This window comes from Phodopus roborovskii, unplaced genomic scaffold (genome assembly GCF_943737965.1).
Source record: "Phodopus roborovskii unplaced genomic scaffold, PHOROB, whole genome shotgun sequence".
Classification (NCBI taxonomy): domain Eukaryota; kingdom Metazoa; phylum Chordata; class Mammalia; order Rodentia; family Cricetidae; genus Phodopus; species Phodopus roborovskii.
The window spans coordinates 23,614,899-23,636,235 of NW_026126480.1; the positions used below are offsets into that span (position 1 = coordinate 23,614,899).

At 38.4% G+C, this 21,337-nt stretch overlaps 1 protein-coding gene across 1 annotated transcript in view; it reads left to right on the forward strand.

Moving 5' to 3' along the window:
- The first annotated feature begins 1,559 nt into the window (after positions 1-1,559).
- The window catches only part of Pde3b (phosphodiesterase 3B), a 121,947-nt gene continuing 102,169 nt past the window's right edge, over positions 1,560-21,337 (forward strand). The window contains exon 1 of the mRNA XM_051192719.1: positions 1,560-2,492. Within this exon, the coding sequence (XP_051048676.1) occupies positions 1,560-2,492 (933 nt within the window). The remainder of the gene's footprint in view (positions 2,493-21,337) is intronic.

Genomic DNA, 21,337 nt, shown 5'->3' on the forward strand with positions numbered 1-21,337 from the left:
AAAAATAGGTTTGTTTGTGGAATTTACTACACATTAAGGTTTCTCATCTCCCTGGGAAAATGTGGAATTAGCTTTTTGAGAAAAGCAGGCCTGCCATGAGCTTGAAGGGAGTTTCACTGGAGGGAAGCAGTTCACACCCTCTAAGGCAGTTGTGCCTGGTTGGATTCCAGGGCAGTCCCTTTGGTTCAGCAAAGTTCTTTTCTCCCACTTTTAAGTCGCTCTTTCCTAACGCTGTTCTCACTTGTCTTTCTTCATGTCACCCGTCCCACCAGTCCTCTACAAAAAGCATCTTCTTTGGCTTCCTTCAAGGTCAGCCCATTCAAATTGATGAGAGGTTTTAGGACTATGGGACTCCCTTCCCTCCTCTTGCCCAGAATACGCTGTTGCACATAAAAAGTCTCTCACTTGGGAAGGGTTTTTGGGACAGCCAATCTATGCTGTGGTGGAGAGATTAGAGGGTGTGAAGCAGCGCTTGTGTGGCAAGGGTGCCAGGCATAGGACTTGACTATTTCCTAGCCTCACTGAAAGGTTTCCTCAGCCAGACATGCTTGCTGTCAGAGTGCTCTCTCCAGGGCCCTTCCCCCTCTTGAGCCTCTGGAGGGAACTCAGGCCTGCTCAGGGCCCCAAGAGTCCAGGTGTTAAGAGTGGAGGCCAGATGTAGCAGTGCTGAGTTTCTTCATCCTGGCCTCCGTGTTGGCTGTGACCCTCCTCCCCCTTCACATCTCCAATGAAGCAGTCGGAAGGCACACCACGAACCCACTCTCCCCTCCTTACGCCCATCTCCCCAAGACCTCGCAGTGACCTGACAAGAGTCTTGCAGGGCCTTGTGTGACTCACCTCCCGTGACTGTGCTTGGGGTCTCAGGGCTGCGGCCAGTCCCTCCCATCTGCCAAAGAGCACGTCGCTCTGTGGCAGTCGAGGTGTAGGTGCTCGGACTGCAGCGAGCGGTCCCACTCTCGATGGCCAGCGCGCGCGACCCTAAGAGTCGGAGCCTCTCAGCCTGACGCGAGGCGGGCGGGCGGGCGGGGGGTGGGGGTGGGGCGGTGGGCTCACGGGAGCGACCAGCCCGGCTGCGGGAGCGCGCTCACCGGCCGGGTCCCGGATGCGCATCCTGACGGGGGCGGCTGCTGCCCGAGTGGCGACCGGCCGAGTCGCGGGAGCGCGCAGGGCCGCCGGCGGGGCGCGCACCCGGCAGGGGCACTGGCGGGGGAGGAGCGCCCGACCGCGCGCCCAACGGACCGAGCTGCAGCCGTGAGGTAACCGCTGCAGCGCGCGGGAGCGTGGAGGCGACGCCGCCGTCTTCTGTCCCGAGCGCTGTCTGAGGCGGGGGGGAAAAAAAGAAGAGGCGTCGGCGGCGGCCCGGGACACAGAGCAGGCCCTCCCGCCACTCTCCTCCGCCAGCATGAGGCGGACGCCGCCGCCCCTCAGCCCGCGCGCCGGGGATCCCGGGCGGCGGCGGCGGCGGGCGCAGCCCTGACCGCTCTGCCGAAGCTCGGGACGCCCTGAAGGCGGAGGGCACGGGGTCGGCGAGCGCCAGCGGCCACCCGCGGCCCGGAGCCATGAGGAAGGACGAGCGCGAGCGGGACGCGCCAGCCATGAGGTCCCCGCTGCCGCCACCGCCGCCGCCGGCCGCGGCCGCCTCGCCCCCCGAGAGCCTGCGCAACGGCTACGTGAAGAGCTGCGTGAGCCCGCTGCGCCCGGACCCTCCGCGCGGCTTCTTCGTTCACCTCTGCCGCTTCTGCAACGTGGAGCCGCCGGCGGCCTCGCTCCGCGCCGGGGCACGCCTCTCGCTCGGCGCCCTGGCCGCCTTTGTCCTGGCCGCGCTGCTGGGCGCGGGGCCCGAGCGCTGGGTGGCCGCGGCGGCCGGGCTGCGGACGCTGCTGAGCGCCTGCTCGCTCAGCCTCAGCCCGCTCTTCAGCATCGCCTGTGCCTTCTTCTTCCTCACCTGCTTCCTGACGCGCGCGCAGCGGGGCCCGGGCCGAGGCGCCGCTGGCTCCTGGTGGCTGCTGGCGCTGCCCGCCTGCTGCTACCTGGGCGACTTCGCGGCGTGGCAGTGGTGGTCGTGGCTGCGCGGGGAGCCGGCGGCGGCGGCGGCGGCGGCGGGCCGCCTGTGCCTGGTGCTGAGCTGCGTGGGGCTGCTGACGCTCGCCCCCCGCGTCCGGCTGCGCCACGGCGTCCTGGTGCTGCTCTTCGCCGGCCTGGTGTGGTGGGTGTCGTTCTCCGGCCTCGGGGCGCTGCCGCCGGCGCTCAGGCCTCTGCTGTCGTGCCTGGTCGGTGGCGCGGGCTGCCTGCTCGCCCTGGGCTTGGACCACTTCTTTCACGTACGAGGAGCCTGTCCGCCGCGCTCTGCGAGTACCGCGGAAGAAAAAGTGCCGGTGATCAGACCCCGCAGGAGGTCCAGCTGCGTGTCGCTGGGAGAGAGCGCCGCCGGTTACTATGGCAGTGGCAAGATGTTCAGGAGACCGTCATTGCCTTGTATCTCCCGAGAACAGGTAGGGGTCCTCGGGCGAACCGGGGTTGCTGAGCGGAGCGCGGGTGGCCGGGAGGAGCGCCGGTGGACCGCTTGCTTGCGTGTCCCCGGAGCAGGAGCGCTGCCGTGGGAGCGCGTTGGCTCTCGGTGGAAAGCAAGGGGGCAGAACCGATGTTCTGTCCTGGAAAGGCTGCCCTTAATCCAAGGGGCTGATCAAAAGAGCAGAAGCCACTGGCTTTTTAAAATCAGTGCGTGGAAATGAAATAGCCCAGTCTCAGACTTGGCTTATGCAGGTGGAGAGTTTTCCAGGCTTGAGGGGACTGACTTGAGGTTTAATAGGTTGACTACTCCCACTTTGGACATGCTAGGCTCCTACACATGGCATTTGGGCACCGTTTATCTGTTTGCTGTTAAAAGTGAGGATGTCTGCCTGGAGGTGACCATCAGCTTTTAGAATGAGAGTATGTGCAGATTTTCAACAGCACGGGGCTTGTCATGAATGGTGATAACAGGACAGATGAGCGTTTTCATAATTAAAAGAACAGAAATGAACCTTGGAATTGAAACTTAATTTAGACGAGCAGCCAGCAGTATACACTAATGCAATTTAAAAAAAAAATGTTTTTACAGACTAACTCATGGGCTTGTGTATTTCTTGCATAATTAGGAGAAGGTTTTAGCAATTTAACCTTTAAACTTAGTAATGTGTGGAACGATGCCCAAAACATTTCCTCCCCCACCCCCATAGGATTTCATTTTTTTTTTTTTTAAGTTGGAATCATCACACGGGAATGAACTTGTATTTCTATAGCGTTGGGAAACCCACGTAGGACACCAGGAGACCCTTTAAGTTTAGCTACTCTGTATTGAACATTTACTGAGTGCAAACACTTTACGTTTGTTTCAGATCTTCCCAAGGACTGTGTTTGACTGGGTGATGTTAACATTAGTTTGGACAGGCATGTTGTGTTATTTAGGCAGACAGGGAAGATACAGGGCCAAAAAAGTGGCAGCGTTAGGGTCTGATTAGATTTTGTAGTTCTGGGAGGTGTGTTCTGTGCAACTTAGAGGGTAATTGTAGGAGCTGTATGGAGGAATGTATATACTTAGCTGTCAGATTTTGCTGATTAGTGATATTTTTCGCACAGTGACCTAGTAGACAGGAAACAAACGTTTCTTGTTCTTTACACGTTTGAGGCACTGGTCTCTCTGTGTCTTGTGTTCTTTTCAAAATAATCTATGAACCACTACATTGATTTTATGGTCTACTAAACACCAATCTATGTATAGTATGTAGTGTTTCATGAGACATTTTAATGCTGCTCCTTGATTTTTTTTCTTTTCCTTTTTTTTTGGGGGGGGGGCAGGGTCTTGTTTGTGTATTCTTGTCTGGCTCCCTAGGTGGGCCTTGAACTGGAGGACCTTCCTGCCTCCTGCTCCTGCATGTACCACTTTTCTCGACTTTGGAGGCTCTTGTGCTATTTGGCCAGACGCTAGAAAAAACAAACTAGTTACACCTTTTGTCTTCTAAATTTACTACCAGCAGTAATAGACAGTGTGTAGAAAAATGTTTATCAAGTGAAAGCTTGTTAGATGGTTAGGTGTCTATCAGATAATGTCAGTTATTTTCATAGATTGGAATACACTTGGCTTTTATGTGACTAGATTGCATTTTTAACGTTGGGAAAGTCTTTTAGCATAGTTTCATCACTTTTGTAGAGAAATTTTAGGAAAGCATTATAGTTTAAATATTTTGGTTGTAATTTTTGGTAAGTTATGAACAGTTAGGTCTGTTATTTTGTAAACTGAAAAAAAAATCTAGTCTTCTTTTCCTAGTGTGGTTCCCTTGCTATCAAAACAACTTTTTTTTTTTCAGCCTTTAAATGTATTATTCCAGATAATGTCACTTATTATTTGTATAAGAAGAAAATACACTTAGATAGCATATTTCTTTAGAGTAGAAAACCCCTACTCAGATTCTGCTCTTGAGTAGAAACATTATGAGCATCTAAAGTATATGTTGATAGTTCAGAGGTTTGGACTCAGGTACTTACTGTTTAGTGCTCTGCAGTGACACCATTTGGGCATTTCTTGATAAGGGTATTTTTAACCTAGCAAATACTATAATACAAGAATTTTTATTCTGTTCTTGAAGTTTATCAAGGAGGATTTGTGTATGTTAGGAAGTTAATAAATTAGTACTTTTATAGAAGTAGATCAGGTGGTTTTCAGGTTGTTCAAGTGTTGTATATGATAATTGTGAAAGCATTTTTCTTGTTTCGAAAAGTGACAAATAAGAATCTAGGTGAAACTTGACATAAAGGAAAATGATCTAGATTCACAGGCGGATCAAATCAAGGATCAAATCTTGGCCTTCCTGTTTAACTTCAGAGACATCAATGATTTTCTGTGTCTGAGTACCAGTAGACAAATTCTATAATTTCTGATTTCTAAATTAACTTCATTCGGTGATTGTATGCTTTCAATAGTATATAAATAAAAGTATATGGAATTACAAATGAATAATTTTTTAAAGTTTTAATATTGAAGGTTGTTGCTGCTGTCATATATTTTTTCAAGGTATGGTTGAGGAAAAATGTACAAAATTGCATTTTTGGGAGAACTTTCTTTTAAAAAGTGAATTCATTTTTGTGGTAAAATTATTGAAGTATTTTCTAGAATTTAAATGTCTTTATTTACATCTTTGAAAAACAATTGAAAATGCAAATCAACATACGTGTTTTTATTTACATGAGAAATAGAGTAATATTTGACTTTTTGAATGTTATATTGGTACAATGCTGAAAATAATAGCATAATTGTAAAATGTGTATGTTATATTTGTAATATTAAAATAGTGTATGTATGTCAGTTCTTAGTTAAGGTCCTCTTTTGAAAATATACTTAGGAATTTAAGGTTAAAATCTAATTATTGCTGACTATGATCTTTGGAGAGTTAATAGAAGCAGTAAGTTTATAGTATGCTAAGAGTAGGCTGAAACTAAGAGGAAGTTAAAAAAAATCAATTGTCTATGTGAAAGCTATGACGGGAATTGAACAAACTACTGGAGTTGAACTATATTTCTTTTCCATTTCAATTATATATTTTAAGAGTCTAGTGGTCAGCTTTATAGCACTGTCCTTGCATGTGTGATTACTTAAATGTGAGGTTTAGAAAAATGAAAGTTAGTGTGTAAGATATTTTTCTATACCTAAAATGACAAGTGCTTTCTAAATGGTTAGGTAAATATTTAAAAATCCTGTGGCCTTAATGGTCATAAATACTATTTAAAGTATTAATTTTATTTGAAAAAAAAAGTGTGCATATGTAATATGAAGACTTAAAAAAGGGAGTATGATTATTTGATATCCCCAAGTAATTTGCAAGGCATAATCTACTGTAAGCTTCTTTAATAATATTGTAATAGTTTTGAAATTTATTTCATAGCTTCAATAAGCATTTTAGTTTTATGTTAAAATTTGTTAATAATAACAGCCTGACAGTTTTTCTCTTCTTGTTTCTGTTGGATATGTGCTGCCACCAGGTATCTTTCAAGAATAGAGATTTGGATAGGTTCCTTATCCTCTTAAAAAAATAGTTAATGGCTTTTTATTATACACAAGCTAAAGTTCATGCCCTTGACCATTGCTTGCAAAGACCTTCATACATGTTTTTAGTCCTTTTCATTTTTTGGTTTAAACTCCTTATTATGCATTTATTATTCATTTTTAATTTTAGGATTTGTGAATCACCTTCCCAGTGTTCTAGCTATTTGAAAGTTGCTTATGGTTAGTGAGTTTGTTGTAGACTTTTTTCCTTTGTTTTTACCTTTCCTAATGGTTGAGTTCTCCTTTAGGGAATAAATAAGATTAAGTTTGGACAGATAACTGGCACTTAATATGTAAGTGAAGAACAAATCTGTACTGTTGCAGAGTTGACTGTATCTAAGAATAAAAGTTGGTTGTGGCAGAACATTTTCATTATATTGGATAGTAACATTTCTATAACAGGTTTTCATATATTGAGTGAAAGGCACCTTCAGTAAAGCTGTGAAGTTTGCTTTCATCTTCCTTAGGCTGACTTCCCCAGGGATGAGGCTCATCTCTCGTTCCCTTTTCCTTTTTCCTTTTCATTACCAGGTCAGCCTATTTCCTTAGCATACTCTCCAGACTGTCCCTTCTAAAGCAGAGAGAATCTCCACATGCTGGAAAGCTTCTTTTAGTGTAAATGTTTGTAGAGATGATATTGGAGAAATTTAGAGTTTAATTGAAATCCCATTACATAGAAGGGAGAGAAATTGATCCTCAGAAGAATGAGAAGATTGACTCCAATTTATGATGTAAGATACTGTGAGAGCGGGGCCTAGAACCTAGATATTGACTTCTAGTCCATCTATACTTTTCACAATGACCCTTTGTACCTGCCTGCAGTCAACGTTTCTAAAGCTACATTTAATTTTCCAGGCATTTTCAATTATGTGATAAAGAGCAATGCCCTTAGTTACAGGAAGTTGGGGGAAATAGTGGGAGATTTAGGAGGGTGTCGTGAAAATCAGAGTCCATAATTGTCTTAAAGTTGAACCTTATATGTTATGTACCTGACTTGTCAGTGCAACTAGTCTAGTGCCAGCCTGGTAATGACTCTTGGGAGAGGGGTGAGTGAAGAGAGAATAGAGAACAGAAGTGAGCTGACAGAGGGCTAATATGCCAGGAAGCCTGCCAGAGCTGACCAAACTTTGGGGAGTTGCATTCTGTCTGTGGGTACTTCTTGATGGCTTATAACATTGAGCTGCTGTTGACTTTGTTATTTACGAGCATACCTAGGGTAACGTAGGGGCTTGTTAGAAGCCTGTTGTTTTGGTAGACCTACCAAAATTCAGGAAGAGTATATATCCTAGTGTTTTTGTTTTGTTTTCTTCTGTAACCTAGAACTTTCTTATCAGCATTGATTTTTCTAGGGGGTATTCTATCTTTATAGGTTTCTTCTCTTTGATAACCTACAATATATGTTTGACTAGTTCTTCATCATGTGCATTTTATACAACTTGCATAAGCACATTTTAAATGTATTTAATTATAATTGGAATTTTAAGCGAGAACTGTCATACATAAAGGACTCTATATACCTGTATATTTTATATGATTTAAGGGAAACAAAACAAAACAGGTAACATGATTACTGCTTGCTTCTTTTGAAAGCCTTTTCTTTCCCGTCCTCTTTCAGCACATTCTTCTCTCTCAGGCATAATACACTTACCCTATTCTTTCCATTGCTTATCTTTATAGCCTTCTATGAATGTATAGCTGAATAATATCTTTACCTAAATAATCTGTAATCTTGCTTGCTTTTTAGCATTATAGCACATGCATTCATCTAAAACTTCACATTTTGCTTGACAATTTCTGAGATATATCCATGCTGAAGTGGATAGTTGTAGTTTATTTTTCAGTGTAGTGTATTATTTCATTGCTAGGCCATAGTAAATTTATCTATCCTTTTATTGCTTATGTGGCTTTTTTTTTGCTGTTATGAATAGTGATATTATGAAAATTCTTGTTATCATCTCCTGTTACAAATGTGTGTGTGTAAAAGTAGAATTGCTAGGTTGCAAGATGTGTTCATATTCAGCTTTGATGTCTATAAGGAGAGTAAATAGTACCGTAAAGATGTCTGTGTTCTAATTCCTTGCGTTTCTATGTTACTTTATATACAGAGTGAAGGGACTTTACAAATGAAGTCGTTAAGGATTTTGAAATGGGGAGATTAACCAGGATTATCTGAATGGGCTTTGTGTACTCACACAGGCCCTTAAAAAGCAGGCCAGAGAAGGCAATAGGGCAGTGGGAATGGTGGTGGAGTAAGGCAATGTTAGGCTTCAGTTAGTCGCTTCTGCTAGTTCTGTTGTTATAAGGGAAAGGCTAGCCAGGAAAGAAGCTGGAAAATGCAAAGGACAGATTTCTTCAGAAAGTAGTGAATCCCTGCCAACCTCTCAGCTTAGGTGGGTGAGACCTGTGTCAGTCAGATTTCTGTCCTGTAGAGCTGTGATACATTTACCTCTTTTATGTCTTTAAGTTTGTTCATTACTGGTATGTACTAGATGGCTAGAGTTGTAACAACAAAGTGCCACAAGCTGGCAATTTAAAGACTTAAATAGCCTTACGTTTCTAGAGGCTAGAAGACCAAGATCAAGGTGCTTGCCCTAAGGCTTGGTTCCCTCTGAAGACTTCTATAACATATTTATGACTTGCCATTTTGGATATGCCAAGTTCTGAAGATTCTAAAATGTACAAAGTATTTCAAAGAGGTCATACACTAATAATAGAAGACATATAAATAATTGCAGTTTGATGTGTAATTAATGTAATAAAGGTTCATATCTAGTTATCACAAGACTGTCATGCAAGTGACAGCCAACCTTCTGTACAAGTTAGAAAGCCTTCAAGAAGTATGCAACAATTGAGCTTAATTTTAAAGGACGTTTCTTGATATAATGAAAATAAAAACTAATTAAAATTTTACCTATGTGCTTTTACAAGGAAGTTTTAAAAGTCTCTTGTTATCTTTACTTCATTCAAAATACAAAATAAGTTATTTTCTTTTTAAATCGACCTAGATTCTCAAGTCATATATGATAGACCCTGTGAAATCAGGTGAGAATGTTTGTCATTCAGTTGCTAATAAAATACTAACAACCAAAACAAATAGTAAGTTATCCACCAGAAATGCTAACATCAATGGTAGGAAATAATACAGGTAATAAATTTTACCTAGGTTTAGAAAAGAGATTATTATAATATGATAGCATGAATGTAAAGTGCTTATCAGTCCTGTGAACTAAGTATTGGGCCTTGTTGTGGAGCTAGAAATTGAAGTGATACATTTATCCCAATCATTTACCTTGTATGTAGAAAACACTGTAAGATGCTAAGTACAGTTTCTAGTGTAGAACATGCCTCTGAGAAATATCCCAGATGAGATAACTCATTCAGTAAAGTTGAAGGGACTGGAAAGATAGTTCAGTCAAGTGCTTGCTGTACAAACAAGAGGACCTGGGCTTGATATCCAGAACCCATTTAAAGAGCCTGATTATGGAGGTACATGCTTATCATACCATTGCTACAGAGGTGAATATAAGAGGATCCGTAGGGCTACCTGCCTATCTAGCCTGATTGGTGAGCTCCAGGGTAACGAAATATCATCTAATAAAGGAAGTGGATGATGTTATTGACGATGACATCAGAGGTTGCCCTCTGGCCTTTACAAGCGCAAATGTCCCCCTGTGTACACACACACACACACACACACACACACACACACACACACACACACCACACATTAAAAACTCCAGTTGACACAAACTAGAAGTCAAACATTTAAAAATATCTTTTGTAAGAATTTGTAAAACTACAGTTTTTGAATTGGCATGATAAGAAAATATTAGGACTGGGTGTATAGCTCAGTTGTAGAGCAGTTGCCTTGTATATGTGAGGCCCTCAGTTTGATCCCTATCAAAATGAAACAAAAAACAAAAACAAAATCCTTAAGACTTAAGATACTCCACAAAGAAATCAAGTAGGAAGCCTGTGAGGTTATCAGACATTGAAGTCAACTTTCATTTGAAGTGTTTCTACCATCTTTAAATGTTTTCTATATTTACTTCTGTGCATACTGTGCTAGAATATAAAGCCTAGATCTGTTGAAAGTAAGGAATCCAGTAGAAAACCTCTATATAAAGCTAAGACCTTTAAAAGTGCAACTTGTTCCATTGTAAATGTAAATAAATTAAACATGGCCTTCAAGATTGGATTCCTATTTTGGCCTTGGCACAAGGGAATCAAGAAGGGTTAAGTAAATATCTCCTGAAGATATTTGTGTATTATCACAAGAGAGCTTCAGTGTGTGTGAATGTGTGCAAACGTGTATTAAATTTTAAACTTGAAGTCAGATATGCCTAATTTTATAATCAATTATTTTTATGTGCACAATTCATTCATAGTAAGTACATTCATGTAGACATTACTACCATTTATGTATAGAATGATTTTTACCATTCCAAATTGAGTATGACTTCATACCTGCTAAAATAATATCTCTCCATTCCTCTCTTTTCTCAAGCCCCCAGCAACCACCATTTTCCTTCCTGTCTCTGGATTTGACTACTTTAGAAACTTCATATAAATTATTGAACAAATGTTGCCCTTTTTTTTTTTTGACTGGCTTATTTTACTTAGCATGATTATTTTAGGGTATATATGTTGTGGCATGTCTTAGAATTTCTTTCCTTTAGGTGACTACATAATATTCTAAGTATTTGTCACATTTTTAAATCCATTCATTTGGAGCTATGTACCAAATTAGGTTGCTTCCCACCTTGTAGCTATGGTGAATATAAGATGATGTAAACATGGATGGTTCCTGCCATCAGTTCTTTTAGGGAATATTCCCAGAAGTACACTATTGAATTCTATCTACTGTACTATTTTCTACAAGTGTCTGCCTTATTTTATATTATTTTTCTGTGTTATTTGTATGATTATTTTAAAAAATTATTCTTTGTATTATAGCTAGGCAGCTAGAATAAGAGTAAATTATACTAGGTAATGATTTGGATATAGGGGAATACTCAAGGGAAGATCTAACATGCTTTCAAGTATACATATAGCTCAAATTAACTGAAATCAGACAAAAATGTTTTAAAAATTTGTTTTTATATATGTGCATTGGTGTTTTGCTTGCATGTATGTCTGTGTCAGAGTGTCAGATCTCCTGGAACTGGAGTTACCAAAAATTGTGAGCTGGTGTAGTGCTGGGATTTGTACCCTGGTTCTCTGGAAGAGAAATCAGTGCTCTTAACTGCTGAGTCATTTCTCCAGCCCCTGACAAAATCTTGATATAACCTTCCAAATACAATAGTCTATTTACTTTATTCTCCAAGTTTATGAAAATTGAAGCTTATGGAATGCATTTGATTTCCTTTTTCTCATTTCTCTTTGTACTTCATGATAAACTATTCCCAAGCTTCTCCCAACAATACAGTTTAAACGTTATCTTTCTTTTGCTTGTGTTTTTTTTTTTTTTTTAAAGAGAGAGTAATATAGCCTAGGCTGGCCTTGAACTTGGTGTGTAGCTAAGGATAATCTTGAATTTCTGGCCCTTTTGTCTCTACCCTACTGAGTACTGTGATTGTACGTATGCGTATCTTAATGTGTTTAACAACACTTATGCTGGAAAATGTGCCACGTTTTGCTCTATGTAAGTTTTTGCTCTAATAGAGGGTTAACAATTCTGAGAAATAGGAAGTAAAGTACAGCGAGATAGCTTAAGGTAGTTTGAGTACTGTTGGCTGGAGAAAGCAGAGCATAGCAGTGGATAGAGACATTAAGGCCTGGACTTGTGGAGGTAGAGGTGTTTTGCTGTTACTGAAAGCCTCTCTGAAGAGGTGGTGTTTTAACTGGCACATGAATGTTGATCAGGAGCTGTCATGCTGGGGAGAATCACATAACCAGGCAGATGACTAATAAAAGTAAAGGCCCTGTGGTGGGAAATAGCTTGACATGCTTTGGAGTTGAAAACTGAATGTCTAGGGAGTGGTAGAAGTGCTAAAAGTGATTCACAGAATCCCCTGTAGACCATGTTAGTGTTTACATTTCATTATAATTGAATCCTAATGAGAAGTCATGAGACAATTTCATGATATAATTTATATTTTAGAAAGACTTTACTTTATGGGTTGTTGATAGAAGTTATAGTGAAAGAGGGAAAATAGGCTGTTGCAGTTGTTCAAGTGAGAGATAACAGTGACTTCAACTATCTCAGGTAAATTTTCCTTTCTGTTTTTAATTTATTGATACTTAGAATATTCTTTTAAAAATAGTTGGTGGTGCTTATCAATATATAAAAATGCCTTTGGATGGCATTTTAGTTAGTTGTGCAACTGCTGTCATCATTATATTTGTGTTTTTTTAAAGCATGGTAAAATTTCATCCTTCCTCATATATTACTCAGCATTTCAGGTAGTACAAAGTTACCAATTTGGTGTTTGCACTGGTTAGTTTTTATTGTCAGCTAGTCACAATCTGAGAATCTCAACTGAGGGATCACCCAAATCAGATTGCCTTTGACATTGTCTGTGGAAATAGCCTTGATTATTGATTGATGTGGAGGGTCCAGTCCACTGTGAACAGTGCCACCGTGGACAGGCAGGCTTGAGACTGACTGCATACTAACTAAAGTCAGCACAGATTCAGTAAGCAGCTGTTCTCTATAGATTTTGCTCTGGATTCTTGCCCTGACTTCTTTCAGTGCTGTTACTTGGAAGTGTAAGATGAAATACTTTCCTCCTCAAGTTGCTTTTGGTTATGGTGTTTATGATAGCAACAGGAAGCAAATTTGAACAGCATGTAGTAGATTCCTACTAAATAAATTCATTGAAGTTATTGTTACCTAAACAGAGGGCTTTCTACAGTTAGTACAAATGACATAAATCAGTAGCTACAGCAACCTAAATATGCTGTGTGATAAAACACACTTTCTCATACTCTATATGGAGAATCAGTACACACAGTATGTAGCTAAGAAACATCTTCTAATAGAAAGCCAACAGGTTTTTGTAAGAGGTGAAACAAATGAGAAAGATATAGGAAAGTTGTTTCATTGCACTACTGGGTAAAGGTTGGCCTGGTATAACAAGACACAAACGTACAGTGACTCAAATAAGATCGATGCTTATTTCCCATGTAGCAGGACACATTCAAACTGGAAATTCTTTCATGATGTCCTTTTTTTTTTGTTATTATTAGGGTATTATTTTCAAAGATTGCTGGCACTATAAAGAAAATGATGTTAGTGATTAATATAATTTGTTTAGGTCCTATGATTAATTTGAAACTATTGAAATTGTGGTCAGTTTTTAACATATAGAAGAATAATTTTACTAAAATAATTGGAGGTATTCAGTTAAGAAAATATCCATGGGATGCCCCCATATCCAGAAGTAGGTAGACAGCACAGATTAGAGTCATAGTGTTATTAAATTTAAAAAAAAAAAGTTAAGTTAGTAGTACATGGAGGTAGGTGTGGATATGGGAGGAGTTAGGGATAATAGCTGGGGATGAGTATGATCAAAATACATTATGAAATTCTCAAAGGATTAATAAAAAATATTTATTAAACAAACTAGTCTTTTCTACTGATGACTAAAACTTAGAGAGGAAAGTTAAAATTGTGTGACCTTTGTACCTAATTAAAGATGTAAAATGACATCTGCTTAATTTTGTTAAGAATATGCCCCACCTTTATTAAGATAATTTTTAAAGTTGGACCAGGGGATGGCACACATGCAGTTTTGGACACAGGTTCTGTGTCTGGAGTCCATGCCTTAAAACAGCTGATGTTGCCTTAAAAAAGATAGAAGGTGAGAGCCTTCCTAAAAGTTATCGTGAGAGCATCACATGTGCACATGGTACATGTAGGCCTGCACACTTACATGTATATACACAATAAGTAGGTAATTAAAAATTAAAAAACCCCAAATATAAGCTTACCTTTTACATTGATTCTTTTTGGTAACATGCTACTTTTTAAAAATCCACTCCAAACATCTCCCAGGTACCCTTTTTGTTAATAGGTATGTAAGTGAATAGGCAGGGCTAAACAATGATCTTTGCTAGATTAAGAGGATTAAAGTGCATTTTAACTAGTATTTGCAACTTATGATGGGCTTACTGGGGTGTAACTCCATTGCAAGTCAAAATGTATATGTACTCAGAAATAGCAGAAGAATACTTGGATAGAGCTAAGAGTAGACAGAAGTTCCTAAAGGAACATTCCAATTTAGTCCATTAATTGAACTATGATTAGATTAAGGAGCTATGAAAAAAATAATTCTGAAGTTCCCACTTTTTCTATATTAATTTATCTAGCAGTCATTTACTTTCGCCTCTTCTTTTATTGGCCAGGTGGATTTACAGTTCAGTTTATAAGTATCCAATAGATTTATATTTAATCTTAAATTATGATTCAAAAGATAAAATATACACTAATTAGAATTCCTAGTCAGCATTTTTTTCAAATTATTATATAATTTCCTTTTACTGGACAATATATGTAATTTTTATTACGTATAATTTAATATATTAGTAGGAATTGTTAAACATTTTCCCCAAAAACCTACACTCAGAATTTTATCTCTGTGCTGGTAACCGTAAAATATGTTTTCATTTTTTAATATTGAAATTGTAGTGTTTCTAGTAAAGAAATTAAAATTTTCACTTTGACTTGTTTTTAACCATAGGGAAAACATGAGTATTTTCAAGAAATTTGATACTTCAAAACTTATAATTACTTTTTATGTCTCAAAGAATTCATTGATCCTTTATATGTGAAATTTTCAGGAAATCAGAGTTGCATATTTTCAGGCTTAGAGAAAAATGGACACTGGATCCTAGCAACTGAAAGCAAATAGAAATACATCACTACCTGTGATTAGGTGCTCACACTTATGTCAGCAGTTTGTCTTGTTCACTTGGGAACTCCTGTTCAGTTGTATGTTTAGAATGAGGTCTTTCAGTGGAGCATGGCTGCAAGACTGAATATGTTCTCTGTATTGTCTGAGTACGTTCTGTATACAAACTTTAAGATATGTGTACAGGCCCATTTATTGCTAGTTGGTATTGATATTTCATTTTATTTTCATTATCAAAAGCATATTACTGTTCCTTTTTGTTAGATAGCAGTAGGCTATTGACTGTGGTTCTAATACGGCATCTTTGTGTAGGGCACTGACTGTAATTCTGAACAAATTATTAAACTAGATCCACATGTCTAATAAGCTACATAACTTCTTTGTAAGAAGGACGCTTAAGATTTAGAGATGTAATAATTTGGGTTTGTCTTGATAAAGACTTACAATTCAATTGTGACATTTTAAAAATTATTAACTACTTATTTAAAATTTAACATTGAACATTAAAATGAAGTCAAGAGTATTGCACATATTACGGGATTGCTCTTGTTGTTTATATTTTTCATCTGGGTAGAAAAGGCCAATAAGCTGTTGGAAATAGTGTGAGTCAAGAGGTATACCTACCTATTCAGTATCTTTTGTTGAAAGCTGTTATCCATAGGATTTTGGCCTTGGAATTCATTCAGAATACAAGCTAGCCACCTTCGGTTTCTGTCAGGTTGGAAATATAGTCACTAGATTCTAGAAGGAAGGATTGTTTGTTTTGAAAGTCACAATTGACATTTAAGAATGGGTGAGATTGAAATTTTTTAAAAAGTATTTTAATTTTGTTGCATTCTTATCTTCATGGAATGTAGCATTGGAATGATATTTAGGCAGTCTGGGAATCCAGCTAAGGGGAGGTTGAGTTTGGGGTGTATGGGGTGTATACTTCATTTAGGTGGTACATACTTTTTTTTTTTTTTTCTGCTATTTCCAAGTAAAGATACATATTGATTTGCCATTGGAGTTACATCCCAACAAAGTTACTGTAAGTTGAAAATATAAGTTAAAATGCATTGTGATCAACATAAACTATCAAACAAACACCATACCTCATCATCATCAAATCTTGTTAAATATGTCTAGAAATACTACATTAGCTCACAGTTGGATGCGGATGCAGGGACCTAACAAAAAAGCCTGTTTTAAGATCAGGTATTGAATATCTTAATGTAATTTATGGAATATTGTACTGAAGGTGAAAAACAATGCCTATATGAATTTCGGAGACACAGATGGGCATTTTGTAGACAAGTAAACCCCAAAACAGTATCCCAAAACTGCTAATAATTTTATACACAATAGAGCAGTGGTTGCTTATATTTGTGATTCTGATGAATGGATGATGACCTAGTTCACTACTGCTGTCCTGTGTTGTGTAAGTTTTTCTTACACACCTGTGTGTCATTAGCTTGAATATAGGCAAAACTTCAGGATCCAAAAGTATTAGTTCTCTTTAGTTCATTACCATTTCATACCATTAAAAAGCTGAGTATTGTATGTTGAACCTTTGTGATTTTAGAATGTTTTTATAGAATGACATCTTGCAATATTTTTATACCCATTTTGCCATTCTCAGGGTGATGAAGCTGTTGTCCATTGCCTGACACTAGAAGAATATGGTAGAGGCGAAGTTTGAAATAAATAGGGATAGAAACTGGTCTGGGAATACCTTTTTGTTTGATACTGTGCAAATGAAAGAAACAATTTAAGTTTCCTTAAATTTGGCAGCAGTGCTGAAAGTTTACATGATATAACTTGTAACAGTTTGTGAATTCCAAACTATATTTCCTAAAACATGTTTTTGAAAATTTTAATATTTTTTAATAGAAAATCTGTGATATCCTTACCATATAAGGAGTGCTCACAACAGATACGTAATAAAATCCAATAAAATGTAGATGCAGTAAATAGAAGTCAGATTATTGATTTAAAAATCCTTTTTATGGATTTTGTGATGCTGTGATTCTTTTTCTTAGTGTAGATTGGTTTTACCCTTGCACCTAATTTTGATTTATAATCTTTTTCGCTTGAAGAATCTCCCTGAATTGTATAGTCTCCTGTCCAACAAACTGTGAGAAGCACAAAATCATTGTTTGTAGTTAGTCTTTCTTTGTCCCACTGGCCAGCTCCCAAATAATGGCATAGAGACTTACTATTAGTTGTGAAAGCTTGACCTTTTTTTAGCTTAGGCTTGTTTTCAACTAGCACTTAAACAACTTAACAAATTTTTAAAATTAATGTATGTTCTACCACAGGATTTTACCTCTATTCCATTTTGTGTGTCCAACTGCTTCTGTGTCTGGCTGGCATCCCTTGTGCTCCTAGATTCATCTCAAGTTCCCTTTCTCTACCTGGGAGTCCCACCTATCTCTCCTGCTTACCTATTGGCCATTTAGTCCTTTATTAAACCAACCAGAAGGTGCCTTAGGAAGAGACACACCTTTATGGTGTAAACAAATATTCTGCAACAATGGTTCAGAAAAAGTGGTTCATACCAAAAGCTGAGTATGCATTGTAGCTATATTCATTACCGATTCCCTGAATGAAAAAATCCAAATGTCCATAAACTAAAGAGTAAATAATGTGGTACATTTATGCCACAGAAAACTAAAATAAACTAGTGATACAATGTTGATAAATTTTACAGGCATCATTTTCAGAAAATAATGGATCTAAAAGATGATATATCACAAAATCCAACTTGTATGAAATTTGAAAAGTGGAAAACACAGAAATCAGAATAGTGTCAGTTGTCTAGACAAATAATGGCTCAAAGAATAAAAATCTCTTCTGATGTGTTAGGAATAGGTATTTCCAGACCTAGATTGTGACTGTACACTCCCATGAAACTATTCATGAATCATATATCTCAAATTAATATACTTAGAGTATGGTTGGATGCTCCAGTGTGTGTGTGTGTGTGTGTGTGTGTGTGTGTGTGTGTGTGTGTGGTGGGGGGATGTTATATATAGTTCTTCCCACTAGCCTTGTCAGCCCCAAATGAACACACAAACACTGTATTAATTATAAAGCTGTTGTCTGCTGGCTAGCTTACTAGATAGCTCTTTTTTAATTACTAACCTATAACTACTAATGTGTGTATTTCTACATGGTCTTATCTTACCGGAGAATGCTGACTTGCATCTTGTCTTGCTGGGCTCCTTCCTCCGGTGAGATTCTGTCTGGCCACACTTCCCAGAATTCTCCTCATCTCCTAGACCCGCCTATTTTGCTTCCCTATTGGCTACTAGCTATACTGTTTTATTTATATATACAGTAGGACTTACCCCAGCAGAAAATACCTCCAAACTGGAGAAAGAAAACAGAAGTTTCAGTCTGTAATTTGGAGGTGTGCACGGTAAGGTGGGTGTAAATCATCTTCTTCTTTGTTCATATAAGGCATACACACACATACACCAAATAATACAGAGCATTGCCCCCAAACAGAGGCTATTAACATTTACTTAGAGTTGTTATTAAATTGAGAATTCTGTCAATGCCGTGTAGATACAACCTTACAAAATTTTATTTAAATTATGCAACAAACCTATAATCAGGTGTTGATAACATTAAAGACAAGAAAATGGAAGTAAGTAGATGGTGCTCCATTTAAATTTTAAGCGATTTTTACCTTAATAAACACAGTTTGGTTTACAGAACACATTGTTTTTTCTAAAAATACTGACCAAATGCAATATTTATATGTCCTACCTGGCATTCACTACCCTATCTAAAATACCACCTTCCACATCCCTTGGTTATTGTCCCTTATTTTCCTTCATAACAAATACTATGTGATAACACATACGTGTGTGTTCATATATATGCTCATTGCTTATTTTCTATCTCTCCATTAGAATTTGAGTTCTATATTGAAGGCAGGCTTTGTTGATGTTGCCGATGGCTCTTTCTCCATGGCGTTCACCTATGCTTTACACATCATGAACAGTCACTGTATGTCTCAACACCCTCAATTCTACACCTTTTCCATATTATGTACAAAACTAAGAAAAAAAGAATCTTATGTCATATTCTCTATGTTATTTGATTTAAAAAACCCAATCAGCAAAAATCATGACATATGTATATAATTTTAAACTGTTCAAATAGTTTAAAGAATTTGTAAACTTAGGTTTAATATGGCTTTAAAGTAATATAGCTAATAGACTTCAATGTTTCATGAAGCAGGTACTTAATTTTAACTATACAAATATAAATTTGAAATGATATAATAGCCTAAGCAATAAGATGGCAAATTCCAATACAATATATTTTGAATGTGGGGAGATGTTATTTGTTTGTTCTGGTGCTAGAAATTGAATCCCAAACCTCACATGTGAGGAAAAAAAAAACCTGTAAAGATATAATTCAAGAAATTAGGAGGAAACAGTGACAGACAGAAGATATAGTTTTTTTTTTTTGTTTTTTTTGATTTTTGTTTTATAGTAACTGAGGTAGCTAGGGAAAGGAGTAGGATTTGGTGACTAGGAGTTGCTGATGATCTTCAGTGGTGAACAAAAATGGTTTCACAAGAATGGTTTCACAGAACAATGGAGTCCGGTGATGTTTTTGGTATGTGTATGTTTCAGAGATAGTTAGGTGGACATCCAAATATGGTAAAGAAAGCAAAAGTAGCACATCAGGAAAAAAAAATAAAGATAATAGCCAAGTAGGTTAAAGTAAAGTAGAAATAGTAGCCAGAACACGGAGATAATAGCCAAGTAGGTTAAAGTAAAGTAGAAATAGTAGCCAGAACACGGAGGAAAAAGAAATAGGATCAAGATGTAGGGGGAGACAAGACAGGCATAGCACTGAGCAGTGGGATTTAGTCATCACTGTGTCATGATTGTACTATGTCTCTCTGTGTGTGTTTATATATATGTAGTATATATGTACTTGTAATATATGTGTATATATAGTACTACTTGTAATATACTATGTATAATATTTGATTTTCATTATTTATTTTTGTTTGCTTTCAAGAAATTCTTCCTTGAATTTGTACATTTATTTATGTATTCCTCTGTATTAGCATCCCTGAGTGCATGGAGGCCAGAGACAGTGTTGTGTGTCTTTCTAAGTCACTTCTCCATTTTATATTTGTTTATTTATTTTTATTAACAAATTTTCTTCTTTGACAGTTTCACACATTTATATAATGCACATACAGTTAGTCTACCCCTACATTATATTGTTCCCTCCTACCCTGTTATTCTCCACTGTTTTCTTATAAATCTTTCCCCCATATTTCTTCTTTCTTTCTTTCTTTTTTTTTTTTTTTTTTTTTTTTTTTTTTTTTTGTTTTTGTTTTGTTTGTTTTTGTTTCAGGGTTTCTCTGTGGCTTTGGAGACTGTCTTGGGATTAATTCTTATAGACCAGGCTGGTCTCAAACTCAAAGAGATTCATCTGTCTCTGCTTCCTGAGTGCTGGGATTAAAGGCATGTATCCCCACCGCCTGGCTCCACATTTTCTTAATTTTGTTTGTTTCGTGGGCCACAGAATTTAACCTCGGTATGTGTGATCCTGGTTTGGAACTATCTGGTAGGGCCTGGTATGCTCATTAGTCAGTATACAACAGAATACTATGCCTCCCATCTCCTGTATTCTGTCAGTTGCAATTAAATCATCAGCAATAAGGCACTTTCCATAGCTGTTAGAAGTGTCTGACTTGTGTAGGCTCCTTTCAATATAATATGCTCCGTCTTATGTTTGTTAGAGTCTCTCACTAAACCTGGAGCTCACCTCTTCAGCCAGGTTGGCTGGGCAGCACACCCCAGGGATCCTCCTGTGTGCTTTGTCAGTTCTGGGTTGTGGCCTACTAAGCTAATACTTATGTGTTCATTTTTTTTTTTTTTTAACAGGTGCTGAGGATTTAAACTCAAGTCTTCATGCTTGTGTGTTAGGCAGTTACCAGTTGAGCTATCTTTTTAGCCCCTTCTGCTATTTTAGCTTCTTGTTGCTACAGTAGTAAGCTACTACAGTAGTAGCTACAGTAGTAGCAACTACAGTAGTTGCTACAGTAGTAAGCTTACCAACAATACACTGGGATTCTTTCATTTACTTTTTTGATGATTACCATTATGTCTGGGGCAAGATGGACGCTGAGAGTAGTTTTAACTTGTATTTCTCTGATGAATACAGATTGAACGCTTCTAAATTTTTATTTTTAATTTTAAAGAAAAAAGTTAAAGGACTTACATTACCAGAGTGAAGATAAAGAAAAAAGTTAAAGGACTTCCATTGCCAGAGTGAAGATAAGGCACAGACCAGTAAAGACAGTCCAACAAAGGCTTTATACAAAGGACACATAAGGGGTGTAAAGACCTAATATTAGCACATGCAAGACACACAGAGCAAT